This window comes from Rattus norvegicus, chromosome 16, assembly GCF_021556685.1.
Source record: "Rattus norvegicus strain SHRSP/BbbUtx chromosome 16, alternate assembly SHRSP_T2T, whole genome shotgun sequence".
In the NCBI taxonomy this organism is placed as follows: domain Eukaryota; kingdom Metazoa; phylum Chordata; class Mammalia; order Rodentia; family Muridae; genus Rattus; species Rattus norvegicus.
The window spans coordinates 79,173,550-79,194,719 of NC_141549.1; the positions used below are offsets into that span (position 1 = coordinate 79,173,550).

The 21,170-nt window shown below is 47.0% G+C and overlaps 3 protein-coding genes across 5 annotated transcripts in view; 2 read left to right on the top strand and 1 right to left on the bottom strand.

Annotated features, from left to right (window-relative positions):
* Positions 1-21,170, top strand: part of Erich1 (glutamate-rich 1) — a gene marked incomplete at its 5' end in the record, with an annotated part of 52,793,804 nt that overhangs the window by 48,302,990 nt on the left and 4,469,644 nt on the right.
* The window catches only part of Mcph1 (microcephalin 1), a 205,690-nt gene that overhangs the window by 61,139 nt on the left and 123,381 nt on the right, over positions 1-21,170 (bottom strand).
* Positions 5,273-21,170, top strand: part of Angpt2 (angiopoietin 2) — a 50,667-nt gene continuing 34,769 nt past the window's right edge. Inside the window, exon 1 of the mRNA NM_134454.1 lies at positions 5,273-5,631. Within this exon, the coding sequence (NP_604449.1) occupies positions 5,344-5,631 (288 nt within the window). The 5' untranslated portion in view covers positions 5,273-5,343. The remainder of the gene's footprint in view (positions 5,632-21,170) is intronic.

Consider the following 21,170-nt stretch of genomic DNA (forward strand, 5'->3'; position numbering starts at 1 on the left):
AGGTCAACATATACAGAGTGGAAACAAGTAGAAACAAGCCATGCCAAGGTATTTCTGTGTGGGACTGCTATTAGAATGCTGAAATATTATCCCAATTCCGTGTGTATGTGTGTGTGTGTGTGTGTGTGTGTGTGTGTGTACATGCGTGCACGCGTGCACATTTTAGTTGCTTCCTTGATTCTCACTAATGATTGTGATTAATTTGGAGAGAGTAGTAGAAAACTTCTTTGACAAGTTTTATGTTCATTGAGCGCCTAGCGCTTTTCCCTGAAAATGAATGTCAAGTTGTATGTCGAAATGTATCAACTATTGTGATAATTTTAAAGATGCCAAGGGCAGTGGGAAAGATGGCCAAGAGGCGCCTCAGTTCTCTCCCTGCTCTCGCATGCCAGGCGCCTGAGAGTCCCGGGTGTACCCATTTGACTGCAAAGACACAGTGTCCCAGCCTCACATCATAGGGTAATTCAGCACTGAGAGTCCCTCATAGACCAAGGCGCTTTCCAAAACCCAGGCCAAGCTGGCCTGATGTGCCTGTGCCAGTCAGCATGCCAGGGCTGTAGGCAGCGATGACACGGTGAGAAGGCTGTGCTGTTCCTGGTGAGGGACAGACAGGGGACTGGCTCAGAGGGGCTGCCTAGCTCTGCAGAGAATGACTGCTAACTGTGTCCAAGTGCAGGGATCCTTGCCTGTCCAGGATCTGAGTGCTCTGTGGACTGTTTAATAACACAGGCTTTTGTAAAATGTTCCTTGTTGTGTGCTGGTTCTCCTACTCATGTGACAAGGACAAAACTCTTGGTGACATTCTGTAAAATGGTTCACAGTGACCGTGGAGGCCGTGAGAGCTGTTCACAAATGCCCATTGGCATGAGTCACATGGGAGCTGCCCACTTTGTGCCAATTTAAAAGCGGGGAATACCCAGCTTCCTAGGACACCACTTGCAGGGCCAATAGTCTGCTGGGTGACTCTAGCTTACCTGGAGTCTCTGCCCACTCTGACCCCATGATTCGGACAGCAAGGGATCTGAGATATCAGATTCCTGAAGGCTTGGGAAAACCAAAGCCTACAGGAGACCCTGTAGCTTTTATCTCAGTTGAATAGGGTAAAACGATGCTACAGTTGCTGCCTCAAGGTCTATGTGACACACTCCTCCCTACAAGGTCTTCTAGACGAAACAGGGAATACGAGACTGCCAGCAACAGCCAGCGAAATCCCAGTGTGGGGGTGGGCACGAGATCCTAGTGTGGGGGTGGGCATGAGATCCTAGTGTGGGGGTGGGCATGAGATCCCAGTGTGGGGGTGGGCATGAGATCCCAGTGTGGGGGTGGGCACGAGATCCCACCGTGAACTGAAGAGTGGTTGGCATGTGGCAGCTGCTGGGAGAGGGAGAATCAATTGCAATTATTTTTTTAATGATGTTTGACTCCTGTTAGCTTGACCACATACCAGGGCAGGCCCCACTCTCAGAATTATCAGGGCAACACAAACTGGGAGGACTGAGGAAGGAGAGAGAGGAGGAAGCAGAGGAAGAAGACACTGCTGCCATTATCATCTCCAAGTTGGATGGGAGGGGGACAGGATGAGCATGAGTGTGTGAATGTGTTCAGACTGCAGTATACGAAGTTCCCAGAGAATTAATTAAACTCTTGTTTTTTAAGGCCTTTGTGGATGGCTTCCTTTCTGGACACAGGTACCTATGTCTTTCTGGTACCGTCAAATGGTTTAAGGAGAAGTGGGGACAGTCCTGAAGAGGGTGAACTGCAGGGGCTCCGAAATTCCAGCTAATGACATGCAACGTGGCAGCAAATACACGCACTTAAGAAAACAAACAGCAGCACCCACTGCTGTTCCACAGAGCTGACGGAGGGACGCTCAGGGCAACTTCGGGGAAAGCAGTGATGACATCCCTCGGTTTGTATCTCCGTTTGCTTTAGCAATGCTGTCAGCAGGTAACTAAGGGAAGCTGATGTTCTATGGAAAGGGAACACTGTGGAGAACCACGGAAAAGGACGGAGGGGTGTGAGCATGTTTAGTGGCCACCCCAGGCTATGGTGGGAATCACTGTCCACTGGCTCATGGCACTTATGGCCAGGGCAGAGGAGAAACATGGGCTCCTTTGGTCTCTGCTCTCCTCCTTGGTGTTGGTGTCCTGTGAGGGTTTCCTGAGACTCCTCTTAGCAGTCTGGCTACAGTTCTGACTGTGTGAGCCCCTCTGAGTTCCTGTGTCCCTGGGGGCTGCCACACTGTGCTGCCTGCCTTTGCTCTGTAACGGTGGCATGTTCTGAGCACTTTATAACTGGCTTCAAAGTGTCATTTTTTTCTTTGGGCTTTGTACTAGCCCCTTGCCCTGGCATCCATCACCCTGTTAAGTAAAGGACTTCTTCTCATGCTGGATGTGCACTGAACAATGAGTGGCCTCACTGAATAAGTTCCATCCCCCGGGTATGGATTGATGCTCCTCCTCCTCCTGTGTGTGAGCTTGCAGTGTGTGTGTGTGTGTGTGTGTGTGTGTGTGTGTGTAGCCCAGGCTGGCACAATACTCACTGTATAGAAGTGCAGACTGGCCTGCAACAACCCTTCTGCTATAGCCTCTTGGGCGCTAGAACTGTAGGCATGTTCCACTATGCCTTGCTTTGTACATTCTTAAATGATTGAAAAATACACAAAAAGGATTATTTCATGGATATGAAAATAAAAACGAAAAGTGCCGTATTCACAAGTAAAGCCTTACGGTACCCAGTTGTTTTGGCAGTCCCAGAGCTGCATGGTGCCTGTCATGACTTGATGCAGTCATCAAGATGGGGCCACCATAGAGCTTGAATCCTCTACCTCATTCCTCAAAGAAGACCTGCTGGTCACATTTTAATAATTTCTATTTCAGAATCAACGAAGAACAGCTTCTACTGTGTTCTGGGGGACTGGATGAGGACAGTGTTTATAGCAAAAGATGGAGGCCTGGTGTTCCCAAGAGCCGGTGTTACCTGCTATGTACTCATAGTTCTCTGCCTTTGGTCTCCTTCCCTCCATGTCCCATGAACCCCTGCAGATCAGGAGTCCTTATATGAGTCACCCTATGCCCAGCAGAGAGCTTGACTTAGTACTAGATGTCTCTTTTTCCTTATTTCCTTTTTTGCCTGGAACACAATTGAATGGTTCCAATCTAAACCGTGTATCAGTGCCTTGAATTGTGCTCTGACAGACAGACAGACAGACAGACAGAAAAACAAACCCAAAAGATTTGCACCCATTGCTACTGCCTTGTCCTGATCAGAGACTAACCACAGAGCTCCTATTTGATGGTGAGCAAATTCATTTCCCTTTAATAAGCAAGCTTGTAAGGAAAGGGAGTTAGCATTCCTAAATTGTGCCAATTACATAGCAACTTAATCCAGAAAATTCCAAAGGGGAGGAATGGTCTCTATTTTCCAAGTAGGAACCCTGAGGCTGAGGGCAGCTAAGTTTGCACATCACACTCAGACTGAGGTTAAGCCTGCCTGCCTGCTCTTTCTGAGGGGTTTTCAGTGTGGGTGTTAGCATTAGTGAACCCTGTTCCATCTCTCAGGAATAAGACACCCCCCACCCTCTCAACCCCACAGCTAATTGTTCAGAGCATGAGCTCTGGCCTTTCTGAACCACAGAACTTGGTAATTTCTGAGCCTATGAGTCCCTTCAATGGAGTGTGAGGCTTATGGTGTCTTTAAGGAGGATGTGTCTTCACTGATGGCAAAATATGGTTGATCAATTCTCAGACACAGAAGAAGAGCTAAATATCACTTAGTGGTTGGTGAAAAATATAGACAAGTTCTTTTTCTCTCCAAGTTCATGTACCCTGTGGATCTTGGGATTTAAAAACAAACAAACAAACAAACAACCCCCCAAAAACTCTCTTCTGGTGTCAACTTGGGAGCCAGTCTGCTACAGGATACACTTTAAAAACATCCAGTTAGTTCTCTTCCAAACAGATTCCATGAAAAACATCATTCCCTGTGCAGATCCAGATTCACCTATGATCTAAAATCATGACTCTCCTATCCTCCAGAAGCCGAGAATTCATAACAGAGTTGCCCTGGGCTTTCAAGGAGGCAGATGTGGTCCTTCGAGTCAGGGATACTGTAGTCTGCACAGTACCAATCTCTGGAGCATTAACTTCTAGTCATGAAGGGGTGGTGACTGGACCAGAGCCACAGAGCTGGAAGTGTCTTTAGAAGTCAGTGTAGCCCCCAGCTTTTATGGCCAAGGGTTTTAGAACTTAATTAAAAGGGGAAAGTGATTTGCCTGAGCTCATTGACTGGGACTAATTTAATCAGTAACATGCCACAGAATGGTGAGCCCCGAGGAAACCCTGATACAGCGAAGGAAAAGGTATATGTTTCCTCTTGATATACCTCATTCAAATATCTATTGTTACTCAACAGACAATTAATCAGGCCAAACTACTTTAAGTTTTATTTGTGTATTTAAATGGGTATTCTGTGTTAAAGGTAAAAACATGTAAGTGCTGAGAAGCTGACCTGATAACTTGATTTAGTAATAGCAAATTGGGTTAAAATTTAAAAAAAAAAAGTGCATAACTCAGTAGTGAAAAAACCAGCAGAACTTTACTTCCCTTTGGAAAAACACAATTTTAAGGGCCGATCTTACTCTTTATATTTACAATAAAGAAAATAAACCAGTCCTAATATAGCTGTAGTTTTATTCCTAAAAAACAAACAAACAAACAAAAAACCAGAAACTTTCCCTATGCTTTAAAATTACAGTGATTAACCCAGATACTCTGCAAGCTCAGCCTACAAATGAGCAGACAGACAACAGAGCCCCAGCTTCTCTCTAGGAAATAATTAGGGTGGTGCCTATGACATGCCCAGGGGTCTTGTGGCTGGTCTGTGTTCCCAGAAGGCTTCTGCAGTGCACAGTCCTTTGGGGCAGTAAGCACTATGCTCTGATTTTTCCTGTTGCCTGGCTAGTGACCCCCTACAGGAAGACAGTGGGTGAGCCAGGGGGCGGAGCGGCTGGCTGCACATGTCTGGCTGCTCTTATCAACTTATCATATAAGGGAAGGAAAGTGATTGATTCGGATACTGACACTGTAGGCTCAGGGGAGAAACAAAGAGTCCGTGCAGACCTCTGGAGTGAGCAGGGCTGCTCCTTCCTCTCAGGACAGCTCCCTGTGTGCCCGGAGAAGAGAAGAGCCTGGGAATCAGCCTGCTTCAGGGACGGGAGAAGGCTCTCACTGATGGACTTGTTCCCAGCACAGCCCTGTGCGTTAGACAGCAGCTGAGGGCTCAGGACTCCTATGTGCCTGCAAGTTTGCTGAACTCACAGTTTAGAACCCAAAGAGAGAAAGAATGTGGCAGATTGTTTTCCTAACTTTTGGCTGTGATCTTGTCTTGGCCTCAGCCTACAATAACTTTAGGAAGAGCGTGGACAGCACGGGCAGGAGGCAGTACCAGGTCCAGAACGGACCCTGCAGCTACACATTCCTGCTGCCGGAGACCGACAGCTGCCGATCTTCCTCCAGCCCCTACATGTCTAACGCCGTGCAGAGGGATGCACCCCTCGACTACGACGACTCAGTGCAAAGGCTGCAGGTGCTGGAGAACATTCTAGAGAACAACACACAGTGGCTGATGAAGGTAGGAGGGTGGGCTGGCTCCGATGAGCAAGAACTAACAGCCCTGGTTTTATCAGGGACTGGGGCTGCTGAGGTGGGCTGCAAGCACCCTGTTTTGTGTTGCCCTGGAGTGAAGTAGTCCTAGGGTGAAGAGCAACAAAGGGGTTGTCTGAAAAGAACACCAGAATCTGGTCAGAAAAATCCCTGAACTTAGCCGAGCAGAGGAAGTGCGCTTCTCTGCAGAGCACGCATGCTGTTTTGTTTGAGTAGCTGAGGCTAAATGACACCCATTACCAGGATCTTCTCAGCGGGTTGTAGGCATGTGAGGGAGGCTGTGAACAAGACAGCACGGAGCCAGGAAAAACGTGACAATCACGTTAATTACGGATACTTAACGGATGGAGTCAAGTGCTTTACCAATTTCCTGAATTTCTTTACGAAAATAGATTATGACTCTTGGTAAAAGAGAGGAAATTAAATAAAGCCAACCTTGTGTTCTCAGAGTCTCAGGGCTGCGCTGTGAAGGGGTTGCCATCTGGAAATGGGGCTGCATTTCCCAAGTGTCCTGGGACATGGAGGCCCCCATTCAGTTTCAGAGACAGGCTCTGAGTCTGTCCCCACGTGGGACTGCTATGCTTGTGTCATGCCGGGCTGAGAGGGTCTGACAGTTTGTTCTTGGGGCTGCGACGTTTGCTCTGTTTCATGGCCTTTTTATAGACCGTAACCAAAATAAGACACTGAAAGGGTCTGTTTTGCTTTCGCAAATGATTGTTTTCTACAAAACCTCAAATGACCCTGGAGTTTTCTTTATGTGAACCATATGTATTCCACAGGAAGTTTAAACAAAGAATGTAGATAGGAGATGAATCGTTACACGTTGGGACAATGACATCACATGCTCACAAGGAAATTGTTTAAAGTCATATAAACCTTTTAAAATCTGACTTCATTTAGTACTTCTTCCCAGAAAGACATAATTTGCTTTTCTCAGATGTCACCATAATCTTTTGGTTTGCTGCCCTTCCTTAATCTGAGAACAGAGACGGGGTCCCAATCTGTTTCTCATGCATAAAACCCTACTTTCTTAAGTGGACAAGCTTTTGCAGAACCTGGAGTCTAAATGAATGAGTGTTGCTGGCCCTAATCTTGTGGAGACGGGGCAGTTTTTCAAATCAAAGATTGCCCAGGACTACAGGCAAACAAACAACAAAACAGCAACAACAAACCAAACCAAACCAAACAAAAAAAACCCAAACCTTAGTATTTTTATTTTTTCCTGGGTGATTTCTTCAGTTTTTCTGAACACTGAACCTTCATGTTCAGAAACACATGTCCCAGGGCCGGGGTGGGGAGGGAGGCATCTGCTTATCTCTTGGGACTTCTATGGGAACTGCCTTGCACACTTTCAGGGACCTTCCAAGTTGCCTGTGGCGTTTGGGCTGCAGAGCTCCGCAGAGCGCGGAGAGGCACAGCCTTCTAGTAAATACTTTAATCTGCCGACTTCCAAGTCCTCTGCTAAGATAAACAGTCACCAAACCGGGGGAAAAATGTTTTGCCAAGGGCAACGCTGCCCATTTTATATTCTCGGCTCAGGAGCCCAGGCTAGGCAATACCTGGGCTTGTGTTTCCTGCCTGGGGGGAAACCACACCACCTGTGGGGCTTCGCAAAGCAGCTTAAAGACAGAACGGGAGGAGGGACTCTAAGGTGGCATCTCCTCCTTCCCAGGGTCTCTGAGTCAATATTTGAACGGTATGGGTGGTATTTCGAAAGCGCTTCCTTCAGCTTTTTAGCTAACTCTCACAGAGCCGGTCGGGGGGCGGGCGGGCGGGCGAGCGGGGCGGAGGGAGGGGCGGCTACAGGCTTATCTGCCCATCAGCTCGGCACCGGCTCCCATCAGCACCTGCTCCAGCTCCGAGAGAGCTGCACCTGAGAAGGCAATTTGCCTGCTCATTCACTCGGTTTATGGGCTCCCAGCGTGGAAACAAAGGCAAAAGGCAAACATGAAACCCACTCGGAATGATTACACGGAATCTCTCTACTTGCTTTCCTCCTCCGTGTTTTGGCACCTGCAATAATAAACACCCTTTTCTCTTCGGGAAGAAAATAAGGTCTAATGGAGCTGCAGATAAGCCGGGTAACGAACAGAGCGGCAGCATGAGCAATATCTATTTATAGATTATCACAGAAAGAAAAGGCACGGCTTGGCTTCATTGTGATACGTGTTTTCTCGTGAGCTGTTTTTAAAAACGTTTCCCTATTCCCTTGCCACCCTCCCCTCCTCCACCTATGCACAAAATTCATTGAGCCATCCAGATTTGGGGATTAAAAAAAAAAAACTCTTCAGGAGGGAAAACAAGGGTTTCGGTGAGTTTGGCAGATGAATAGTATTTCAGTTTCTGAGTATTGAGAACAGCCCCAGGAGTTCAGTCTAAGAAAGCCCCATGAACACCATCAAAAGAGCTCACACTGCCCCTTTAATCTGTCATGCAAAGGAACTATCAGCCTTCTGAATGAGTGTGTGTGTGTGTGTGTGTGTGTGTGTGTGTGTGTGTGTGTGTGTGTGTAGCACATGAATGAACAATACAGGGGAAGCCTCACTCTCCCTGGAGTGGTTAAGCAAGGATCAGACAAACTCCTGGTTGCCAGATCCCAGCCTACCAGGTGATCAACTAAGTGTTAGGACAGACCTCTGTCCCAGTGATTTCAAACACATTTTACACAGGCTCCCAGCTTACCGACACAATTGTATTTGGGTAGGTCAAATGTATTTTTTTCCCCCAACAAGAGGAAATATGGAAAGGAAATAAACAACTATTTCACGCTACTGAATGCCGTATATTTTATAAACAGCTATGAACCTTGCAGCCACTTTAAGACGGAGCGACTTGAAAAACACAGCTAATGTTATTAGCTTGATGTAAACATTTCCTCTGCCACTGGCCCCCTCTGTGCTGGTGTTTAAACAACATGAGTACAATCCAGGAACAGCAATCCCTTTCTTTCTTTAAAAGCGATAATAAGATATCCTTGAAGAAAGGTCTGGAAACTGCAGCTCAGTGGAGTGCAGAGGGGACAAAGTCGTCATGTTCCTGGACAGTGTAGTTGCTGCCACTGGGAAAACAAATGACAAGGGGTCTGCAGAGGAGCTGGGCTCTGCAGGCCCTTCCCACGTGCGTGCGTGCGTGCGCGCGCGCGTGTGTTTGCACATGCTCACACACATGTAAAGCACTCTTTACCTGTATATTAAAGAATACAGAGCCTGCTTCATTATGGGAAAGATGCCATCTCATCCCCTGTGACACCATAGTCACTGTGCTGTCCTGCAGGCTGGAGGACAGAAGCTGTACCTCCAGAAGTTAAATGCTGTGTTGAGGAATGCATACATGAGTAGTATTAGAAGCATTCTTATTATTTTATTTGCATTTAGATAAGATGATTAAACATCCACGATGGTGGGGAGACAAAGGCTGTGATTGTGGCCGTTATATATTAGCTCCATCGTTTTGAGGCACGAGGGAGACGAGGGCGGGGTAGGGCGTTTAGGAGGCAGGTGTGGTACCGTGTAGGCCTTCACAGTGTGCTGCCAAAGTGTGAACATCCCTAGAACAGCGCCTGCCAACTCCACATGGTGCATAAGGATCCGTGTTTTCTATACATGGACCTGAGACTTGTATGTGTAGTCAGGAGGTCTCGGCCTATCAAACAGGCTTGCAGGATATGCTGGATTAACTATACGTCACTGCGCGGAGCTGACTAGCCTGAAGGGCTTGAGGCTAAGGAATGACTCCCTTCTTGAAACAGGATACCAAGCATTGGTCTCAATGCTGATCCTGGAAAGTCTGTGGACTTCAATTGTAGTGGGTCTACAGAGTTAACAAACAGGCTGCAATCTGGGGAGTTTGCCTACATGCCAGTCCCACTACCTGAAAGCTGACAGGGACACTAAGGCCCATGCTGCTTCTTCTGTTCGAAGGCAGAAAATGACTGAAGAATTGCGGCTGGTGACCTCTTTGCCACACAAGCACGACAATCCCTGGGTCCCATGTGAAAAGTGGGCAGGCGTCTGGGACTCCAGCATTTGGTGGGAAGTGCGGAGGTAGAGAGGTCTCTGGAATTCACTAGGCAGCTCATGAGCTAAATTAGTGAGACCCAGACTCAGTGAGAGTGGAGCGAGACTAAGGAAGATGGCAACGTTTGCCTCTGGCTTCCACATGTGTACACAAACATTAAGGTGAACATTAAGGACTTCACTAGTTGTTTTCAGTGGTCACTGTAAAGGTGTGTGGCTGTCTTTCTTACCACACAGACACACCATGGCCAGATTATCTCTTGTTTACCAGGTGGAAAGAAGAGGCCAGGAGAATGAAATTGGGAGAAAGGAACAAAACTAAATCGTCAGGTCAGGACATCTGGGTCAAAGCCCTGTGCGTTTTTTGTTCGAGGAGGAGGGGGAGGGCAGCCCACCTGTGACAGGATGAAGACGAGAGCGAGGAGGGAAGCTCGAGGGGGCTGACAGTGCGGACAGGAACTGATGGAGGAGGTGCTTTTTATCTTTCCATAACTGCCCACGAGATGAGGACACAGCGGGATCGCTTGGGGACTTCCTGAGTTGGGATCGAGACAGTGTGCAACCGACCATGAGCTGACTACTTCTAAGTCATGAATCAAAATTCCAAGATTTTTTCCTATTACTTTATGATAATGAGAAAAGTGCCGTCTGCCTTTGTGACTGTGTGTAAGCGCTGGACTGTATCAGCTCTGTAGAACATTCTTCAAAATAAGCTTTGTTAGCAGAAATGCTTACTCTAGTTAAATAGGACTGAGCCAGACACTGCCACCTTTCCTCTGTGTCTTCTGACCTGAGGAACCTCATGTATTCTAGAGTCTTCTGCAAGATATAAAGAAATCCACTCAGCTTCCCAGCAGGCGTTCATCTCTGAAGCAGTAGGTACAGGACATCAGGACAGGAGGTGCGGTGACATGCCTGGCACTGGCTCACTTTAAAGCTCTTTGGTATCTCTAGCCAGGCATTGTGCAGACGATCTCCCACATGTGTTTGTAAACCAGCTTCTACGCCGGTGTGATAACGCTGTGCTCTGTGGGGCTCAGAGGTCATGAGGAGCTCAAGAATGTGGAGCAGGGCAACCTGTCTCAGCTGGGAACCTGTCAAGCACTGCTGAGAGGGGCATATGAATATGGATTTGGATAGAAGTGCCATGGTTTTTCTAAGCTTGCCGACGTGAGTGAGTGAAAACCATGAGATCCTTCATCAATCTGGAGGTGTTTCTTGTTCAGGGTTGGAGCCATGAAAGTTTCTTTATTTGCTCAAAAAACATTGACTGAGGGGCTCCGAGTGTCCAGAAAGTGTTTGTTCTGGTGTTGGGTTAAGTGGAGGAGGAGGAGACTACTTAAGAATGTGGCCAGGAGGGACCTGTGAAGTCAGCCCTGCACCACCCAGAACACATGCTTGGAGAAAGGATCCTCGGGGCTGAAGCTAGGGGTGTTGGCAGTGTGTGCGGGCAATGGAAAGCCTTTGGTCACTGCCAAGAAACCTCATGAAATGAAAATGAAGACAAGACTGTTCGAAGTGGACCTGTTTCTGAAATGGCCAGTACACAGTACCTCTCAAGTTCGAAGCCAGGCCTGGGCTATATGAGACAAATCTTCAAACAGAAAACAAGAAGCCCATCAATGAATAAATAAATGTCTGCAGACAAATACAGCATAAGGAATGAAGGACAGTGTTTACGTATAGCCAGACTCAACAATACTTTAACTTTTAGTTGAGGAGGAAGCGAACCGGAAAGGTTCAGCAGCCTGGTGGGCACTCAAGAGTCCACATCGTATGCACGTTGTCTCCACTCGGCAGGCCCAGCAGAGCGGGCACCTCCGCCAGCCAGGCAGACAAGTGGGGCTTCCCATCCTTTCAATGTGAGGATGGTGGCAGCGCTGCTAAAGGGGAAGCAGGCACTGGGCAGGTAATGCCTTCTGCTTAACACTGGCAGGAACTTCTACTTCGCAGTCTGGACAGTAAGAACGAGGACTGTGTCTAATAACCAAGAGAAAGGATGCATGCAAGGTCTGGGCAACTGCACACAGACCCAGGCCCTGAAATCGCACGGAACATAGATCCCCAGATTCCGCAGTACGTCACCAGGAAGGACGCATTCTGTGCCCCTCCCCTTCCACGGTGACTTGGAAGTCACCTGGACTGCCTCTCATCCTGCATCTTCGGCATGGGCAGGACCAAAGAGGGCACCAGCACTACACGCATGTTTAAGATGAGAAGAGTATAAAACCAGGCGATTTGGCAGGAATAAAAACAGTTAAAACATGGGTAATCTTATAAAAGTTTTACTAGTTTGATGGGATTAAAATGTGTTTCATGTGTGGTTTGAAAACAAGGGACAAGACTTGCTCTCCTCCACCTAAACCCTAGGCTGGCGTCCTAGCTGGATGTCTGTAAGTGGATAACTGACGCAGATATTTCCCTGTGGAGTCACTTAGCTTCCCATCCTAATTCTAGCCTGTACCAAATGGCAAAAAACAAAACCAAAAAAAAAAAAAAAACAACAACAACAACAAAAAAACCAAAAAAAAAAAAAAAACCCAAAAAACAAAAACCAAAACAAAAAAAAAACCAAAACAAAATAAAACCGTGAACCTTGTAAAGATCTCCTGAAACATGGACCCAATCCTTCCTCCCAGTGCCACTCCTCCAACAGTAAGAACTGTTAACTTTTCAATCCAAGGAGAACCAATTAGAGAGTGCCCCCACCACCCTGTCCCCACCAGGGTCCTCAGAGGGCAATTTCTCTGCTTCAGGTTCTGTCTCCATTCTCCTTTTGAACAACCTTTCACACCCGCGGATAAACGTTGGAATCAATGTGGTAATGCTAGAAAATATTAAACCAAGATTCACTGTTTAAAAAACTGCAACTAGACACTAAACTAAAAAATTCATTATTTAATATATGTACAGTATATAGAAATATATATTTTTATGGAAAATGGAGAATTCTTTAAAAAGAGGAAGACACTATAGAATTCTTTAGGGACGAGATACTAAGATACACGCCTTGGAGACATCTCGTTAATGAAGTCTCACAGTTTCTCTGAGGAAGCAAACACCCAGGCTCCTCCATCTATGTTGCTACATTTGATCAAGAACAGTTGTGCAAGTGCACACATGGCTTCCAAATCGCTAACACTCTTTCTTGTTTGACGGGTGGCGTGGTCTAATCACCAACTGGTCCAAAGAGGGTTTCTGTGCCTTCCAGGACACCTTCTGCACCTTCACTATGACTTCAATAAGACTGTCCCTGCAGATTCATACAACAAAGGCTAGATCTAGACGTATGAGGTCTGGTTACTTTGCTGGTTGGTTGGTTGGTTTGGTATTGGAAATGACACCTAGTGCCTTGGCAATGCTAGGTAAGTCCTCTACCACTGAGCCATATCCCCCTCCCCCCTATAAAAATGGCTCACTTCTTTATGCCATCAATTAACAGCATCCCATTGAACTTGTCGCAAACTGAGCATTTCTATCTCGCAGACGACAAAACGTCTTGGAAATAATGCTCAGCAGGAAAAGGGGAAACAGTGAGGAGAGTGTCTGCTCATGGGTTTACAACAAGGAGGCCACCCTTCTCAGCAGAACTTCCTGGGTTGTCCTGGACTCTGAAAGGCCATTAGCATAAAGTCCAACTTTCTGTTCCAAGATGGGGGGAGCTGGGAAACTGCCCACCCACTCTGGCTGAGGGACCTCTGGGTTGTCAAGACCACCAGCCAGAAGGAAAAGAGGTGAAAACATTAAGATTGTTCCAGATAATTTGTTTTTGGCCAAAGCCAGCCTCAGGAATTTTGCCAAACTCAAGCAATGGGAGGTAAGGGGGTGGGTGGGGGAAACGACACTTTGATGTCCATCCAGAGCATGAATAAAGACAGTCTACACCAGAGAGAGGTATCTAGATGTGTGTGCATAGAGCTTATGTGTTGTGTCCATGCAATTGTCATCATACAGTTTGCTTTGAGGTCACTTCTCGGGTCGTTTGAGTTTGCACGTTTACTTAACCACAAAATAAACCATTAGATGGCTCTGGCAGGAGTACGCTAACTTTACTGATATAACCTGAAGGGTGTGTGTGTGTGTGTGGTGTGTCAGTTCCAGGTTCATAGTTTAGAGATCAGAGATGGATGGAGAGATTCCCCAGCTACTGCCTACACAGACTTCCTCATTGTCAATGTTTCCCCGTTGGAGGGGAAGGGCTAAAAGCGTTCTATGGGCAATGGCATATTTACCAGTCACAAGCCACGGTGCAGGCTTGAGTCCATTGCACGGCGTTGGACAACTGCAAAGAGATATTCTTGTGCCGTTCTAGCACATCACACAAAGTGTCTCCAATGCTCTACAAATCCTCAGCAACCTAGCCACCCTGCCAGTCTTCTGTAGCCACCAAGCCCTCCCTGTCCCCTAGGTGTGTCCTCAGAATGCCATGTACTTAGTCACAGAACAGTCCTTCAGAGTAGCTTCTTTTGCTTATCCAATTTTTTTTTTAAAGATTTATTTATTATATACAAGTACACTGTAGCTGTCTTCAGACACACCAGAAGAGGGCATCAGATCTCATTACAGACGGTTGTGAGCTCTCATGTGGTTGCTGGGATTTGAACTCAGGACCTTTAGAAGAGCAGTCAGTGCTCTTAACCACGGGGCCATCTCTCCAGGCCCCAAGGGTGTTTCAAGAGCAGGATCAGCCACTCAGTATCAGCCTAGTCACGCCTTGCTTCGCTCTGCGAAGTTCACTGGCTAAAACCTGACTCTGTATCTTCAGGGATGGATCAGGCTTCCTTATGTAAACAGTGGTGAGCTCACGGAACAGTCATGTGTTGCCAGGAACAGAGCAAGCGGGAACAGAAGTGCAGTGGAAACCATCAGAAATGGACAAACAGCAAACTGCAACTGTGATAAGTTTGCTAATGAGATCAGATCAGAGCCACACTGATCAAGGTCTGTGCTGGCGCTTGCTCGCATGACTGAAAGTTTTTGGTCCCACCTAGCTTCTGTGCTGTCTGAGGGAGGGATGGCAGAGCACACCCCAGCTCTTACGGCACCTCATTACCTCTCAACACTGAACAGGAGGACAGGGAGCAAGCACACATGTGCAATGGCTTTATTCTGCACGACACCTGGTGAAGGGCCTCTCTGGAGATGCACGAGCCTGACAATTTTCGGCTAATTACTTTTTCCTCCCACCTACCCTGTCTACCTCCTGTACTTACAGGTCACAGGATGAGCCCATTAGAATGGCTACTTCTTTTAAAACTCAATTTTTTTTTTAAAGAAAATTATCTCAGGCTTTGGTAGTTTGTCTGGAACCGGAAGGGAGTGTCTCAGCGTGTTTTGTTGTTCAACCAAGTCAGAACTCTATCAGTGTTAAAGGACAGCCCCCCCATTGGTACCTTCTAGGCAGGGATCTGGGGCAGCTAACCAGTCAACCTGCATGCCTGGCTGGACAAGATGTAGGCTTATTCACAAGTGTTCCCTCTCACTTCTCTCTGGGCCTCTGAAAGCATTTTTTAATGCTATTAAATTTCTAGAATCAACAGATGATATCAATCCGTGGGGCATCTACTAGATAATGATAAACATTAGTTTGAAGATAACTGCAGTCTTGGGTTTTATTAGACTATCCGGGCTTCGGAATCTTGCGGACTTATTAGATACAGATGTAGCGTTAACAATCCCTGAATAAACTGGGCTCCTTCACAGGAAAGCTTGGTGCAAAAGCGCTGCGGAAGAGAGTACAGCGCACTTTGCTGAGTGACATAAATCCACCAAATTCCAACCACAAGCTAATTGTCTGCCTAACATTTGTGAAATTCCTTATTATCTTTAACTACAAAGGAAGAGTTTCAATTTTTTTCTTAAAAAACTTATTTGACCTCATTAAAGGGTTAACAAGAATTTTTGATGAGTATCATTCTAACTACATTGAACAGTGAAATGAAGTGTTCTTTAAAAAATGGTTATATTTTAGACAAAAATATTAGTTAAAAATGAAGACTAACCAAAACCAGTGCCTTCAGTAACAGCTGTTTATTTTCGATGTGTAAGCGACCTCGAAGCTTACTAATAAGTATGGTTCCCTTTGGAGGTAATAGTGGCAAATCTACATCTGCTTCTCCATTTAATTGCCAGGTTCTACACACGTCATAGGATGACACGGAGCCCCAGGACTGGCTCTACTGACACCCATGTAGGGGAGAAGGTCTTGTTTCCATTGGGAGAAGAGACTCAACTGGGGAGACACTGGCAGGGGTAGCCCAAATGGTCAGACTACATTTCCTTTTTTCATCTCAGAGCTTCCTATGATAAGGCAGATCTTCAGTGGCCTCCAGTAGCTGATCTAGACTTCCTCCGTGTCCTCAGGACACAGAGCAGACTTCACTTTGTCCCCTAAACCTGCGACTGTGTTACTGCACACAGCTGCCATGTGTAGAGTGCACCTGTCATGACGAATAAGCAAGAAACAAGGGAGGAGAGGCCGGGACCCAGGTCTGGTAGGCTGGCTCTAGGTGCAGAGGTATGGAGGGCCTGCTTCAAGGCAGGGAGCATGGGGAACCCTGCAGCCAGGGGCTGCCCTCCTTCCTCAAGCTCTGCTTTTCCCATGGCTCAGACTGAGGCATGTGAAACTCTGAGAGCCATGGGATAAAACGCCCATGTAACTCAGTCTGAGGCTTCCCAGACGAAAGCTGCTCCCGAGGCTGGAAGACAAGGGGACAGGTGAGGTTTTCTGAGGTAGAGGAGGACTTGTGAAGACATTAGGTATCAAGATGGAAAGGCTATTTTCTCAAAGCAGTGCTGCTGAACAGGCCCGGAAGAGCAAATCAGGTCCTCTTGCCACTGCACCCCTACTTCTCCATTCACCAATCAGATGAGGCTTCTAGTTTTCCTGATTCAGACGGCTGGCTTAGCTGCTTTAGGCTCTGGGCTATGCTGCATTATGAAATTTAATTCAGTTTTTCAAGGAGTAAATCACACAGCCTGCAGTTCGCTCATCCCAAGTACATACTTCGATGAATACACTCTCACATGTAATTACACCCTAGCCCAGCATATTCGGGGAGGGGTCCCAGCACAGCTGATGAGGTTTGAGTCCCCCTCACTGCTTGGGTCTTTTCCGCTCAAGGCTGATCTTTACTTTGCTACCCACTATAGGTTTTGGATTGCATGTAACTGGAGCAGTGCAGTCGATATTTCTGCTCAGTGATTTTATTTTTTAATGACTCATTCATGCTGCTGCATGCATTGAAATGTGCTCCCCCCAATCCTCTGGGAGTAATTTGTTATATATCTCGATTTTCATAACCATGTGTAAGTTCAGGTGGATGTATGCTCTCTCTGTTGGCCACACCCACGTGCTATACCTTACACTGTTATCTTTGGAGTCTATATTGTTAGAATGACTTAGAAGCAGACTGGTGTGAATTCCAAGATCAACTTATTTTCTAATGAAATTCGCCACTCAGGGCCCATGATGAGTGGTGGTTGTGCTGTACATTCTTGAGGCGTTGAGGGGGAGCTCTGAAGTGAGAGATCTCAGTGAATTTGAGTCCTAGACAAATATAATGAATTTCCCCAAGGTTATGGTCAGGGTTTAGAATGGAGACAACAGAAGGTCCGAGTGATGGGAAAGTGAGGTGGGGAAGGAAGGGTGTACCCGAGTGCCCACTCGATGCTCACTCAGGCCTGATGCTGCTACCTCACCACTGTCCCTGTCCTTCCTCATCATCAAGGTGCAGGGAAAGACTGGTGTACAAAAGTTTTCCAAACTAGAGCTTGCTTCTGTGAACTCTGAGGGATTTCTTCCATTCATAGGTCTTCCTGGACGGCACTGTCCTCCAACAGGTGTGCTCATTAGACACAGCTCGTACCAGCTTACCTCTGAGAGCTGGCTGTCCTCTGCTACTAGGACCACACAAACACACAGGAAAGGTGGCAGGAGAACAGAGTTCCTTGGCTGCCATTGGCCCGTGGGGTTCCTGGCTGCTGGGGATAAGGACAGGGAGGCTTTTATGTCCTTACTTCGGGGGTTTCCCACTGTCATCTCCAGTGCAGTTGTCTTAGTAGGGACTTTGACCTCAGAGGCAATGTAAGTCATCAGAGGGGCTGGGGGCTGGAGGGTTTAGGAATGAGGGAAGGTCTCGGTAGGTCTGTGCCTAGCGGCTGGAAAATACTGGAACAGAAGAAAAATGCTGGGGGCAAATTTTCCACTTCAGCTCTAACTTTGGTCTTGAAAGTTACCCCAGGAGGGGGCTAAGGTTCAGAGAAACCAAATACTCAGAATGGGATCCCAACAAGCAGCAACCTCCAGGGTAGGCCCTTCCACCCGGGAACTCCGTACATGGCAGACGTGCATTGCTAAAGCTGGCACCTACATTTCGTAAACTTGACACTGAATTCCTACAGCCGAGGGACGCTGTCGAGATCAAATTAAAGCAGATCACAGGGATTAAGGCCAAGTCACAGGATAGCCATGGAGAGCTCTGGCTTGGAAATGGAGCAGGATGATTCATGTTTTCATTGAAACAAACAAGCAGATCTAACCATATGAAAAAAACAAAAGTCAAACTCTGCTACTGCAGTCTTCTGTGTGAGCCCCTCATTCCCACAAAGCCAGCCAGGCAGGGCAAGCTCTGAGTGACCTGTGGGGCTAATGTCATAGTGGCTCCGAAAAAGAGGTGCACTCAGATGGCCTCAGTGATATCAACAGGAGCCACCAAAGAAGGTGCAGACTGGGCCAGCTGCTCTGTGATTCTGAACAGAGCCACAGTCCCTAGCCTCACTATTAGTGGAATACAATTCGTAAAGCTCATGGCCCCTTTATTTGTGAGTAAAAATCCAAGCATGCAGGAGAAAAAAAAAAAACCAGCTCTGAATGGCTTGCTTTTTATAACTCATGGCAGTGGAGTGAAAGGGGGCAGGAATTTTCCACTAGCTTCCATCTGAACAGCCATGCATGCAAGGCAAGAGGGCCGGGGAGAGCGGCAAACCTCCAGAACTGCAACTGATTATGGGAAAATGATTCGAGTCTCTTGTACTTTCACCACAAGCATGTGGAGAATCGTGCTGAAGCTTTACTTAAGAAGTGGCTGTGGCACTCAAGTCAGTTTGCCTTTTCTGTATAACTCAGTGTCCTAGAATTGTCCACCTAACAACAAGTAAGGACCGGACGCAGGCAAGCAGCCATCGGCAAGATTGCCCTTAGAAAGCCGATGTCCACTTCTGCACTTCCACCTACTGGCCCAGGGGCAGGCAGAGTCCCATGGCTCCACATGCTGCTCCGAGAACATGCTACCAGGTACCCGCGGCTCAGCAAAGCTGCTCACACGAAGAGGGATAGGGCCTCAAAGCATCAAAAGTTAGAAAAACCCTGAAGCCTAAGACCTTTTCTAAGGTCTAGCTAAGGTCTTAGACATTCAGTACTTCTGTTTTACGTTTCTAGTTTCCCAACAAGCACACAGATAGCAACTAAAGGCAGTATCCTGACTGGGGGCAGGGAAAGAGGATGGGAGGGCTGGGTCTCCAATCGCACTGAAGACAAGGCTCTGGGCAATGTGTTTCCAATTTTCTTAGTTCCTGTATCCAAAGTGTCTTACTAATTATTACTTCTTTCATAGCACCCCTAGGTTGAAACAGATACCTAATAAATGCATTGACTAGTACGTGAGGTCCAAATGCTTAAACACTTAGTAGTCATTTCAAAACATAAATGCATACAAACTGTAAGAAATAAATGGTGCTTTGTTTACTTTTTTTGGACAAAGTACCGCTATGCAGTCCAGGCTGACCTCCAGTTTGCCTCAGCCTTCTGAATGGAGTTGTTTCTTAACTATGAATGGAATGGATTTAGCCTATAGGCACCACAGAGTTCCTTTGGAGTCAAAGTGGACAGTGACCCAGTGAGTCCAGCCCATCTTCAATCCTGCCAAGCCTGCTTTCTGCAACAGCGGCCACCAGAAACTCAGCTTTGCAGGAGGACAATCAGACATTATAATGGGGGGGGGGGCCCTCAGAGCCTCTGGCTCCTCTAACATCTGACAGAGTTGAAGGCTGTGGGTTTTCCTTGAGTATTTTTAAGCTGCCCCTCCCCCCCCCTTGTATTATCTGCTACTGCAGGCACTCAGAATACCTTAGTGTGGACTTTGGAGTCTGCTAATTTGTTCAACTTGATTTTGAAATGTTAACCTACTACAGTGAGCTGCTTCCTCTTCACCTTCTCCTCCTACCTCCTCCTCTTCTTCCTCCCCTTCATCTTCTTCCTCCTCTTCTTCCTCCTCTTCTTCTTCCTCCTCCTCCTCCTCCTCCTCTTCTTCTTCCTCCTCCTCTTCCTACTCCTCCTCTTCCTCCTCCTCCTCCTCCTCCTCTTCTTCCTCCTCCTCCATTCAGAGCAAGGCCTCATGCAGCCCAGGCTACCCTTGAACTAACTGTATAGTGGAGGATGTCCACAAACCTTTGACTTTTCTGCCTCCACCTCCTAAGTCCCAGGAGAACAGGTGTTGCTGACCATGACCAGCTTATATGGTGCTGGGGACTGAACCCAAAGCTTCATGCACACTAGGCAAGCACTGTAACTGAGCCCAGTGACAAACTTCACAGTATCTCTGTTAGTTTTCCCAGAGAGGAACAGAAAGCTTAAACATGCTGGCTGGCCCAGGAGCTCCTACGGAGCTAAGCTAGGGTTTGCAGGAGAGCTTCAAAGTGGCAAGCCTCTTCCCTAGCCGCTCAGTCCTGGCACAGCCAGGTTTTCACATTGCCACTCAACGAATGACACACTCAGTGCACTGGAGGGACCCATGACTGAATTAGGTCCACCAGCTGGTTCCTGTCACTTCCTTGGAGCACTAGGGCCTGGCTCCACTGGGCACTGGGTAGAGCCACTGTCCATGGCATAGCTTAGGCTCTCTGTGCCACTGGGCTCTACTGAAGTGCAATGCATGACTCAGACATTTATTTATTTGTTATTTATTTTTAGACTAATGGGAACTGTATGAATTCTTTCTTGGGCTTCCAAGGGCACATGCCTTTTATGCTTGATCCGGAAAGAGTCATGTTTCGGAATGTTAAATTACTAATTTACCTAACTGAATCCCTTAGCTGTCCTCCGGCAGCTAGTACAGATTCATCCACAGTTCAAGGCCAGTGAACTTACATTCCCAAGTTCACTCCCCAGGCATTACGTAGGTAGTCCCAGGTGAAAGGTACAGACACATGAAATCACCCATTTAAGCAAATACACCCAAGCACAGCTAAATACAGTAAACATTTCATTTTCAAACATCTTGTCATTTAAAGTTCTTTTTGCTGAGTCACAAAATGTAGGGAATACATAGGGTATGATAACATCAAGCTTACAGTTTGATATTATCTTTAAAATGAGAACTCATCTGATAACTTACAGCCAGGTCAACATGTCTAAATCTCTCTCTCTCTCTCTCTCTCTCTCTCTCTCTCTCTCTCTCTCTCTCTCAGATACATACAGACACATGAATGTAAA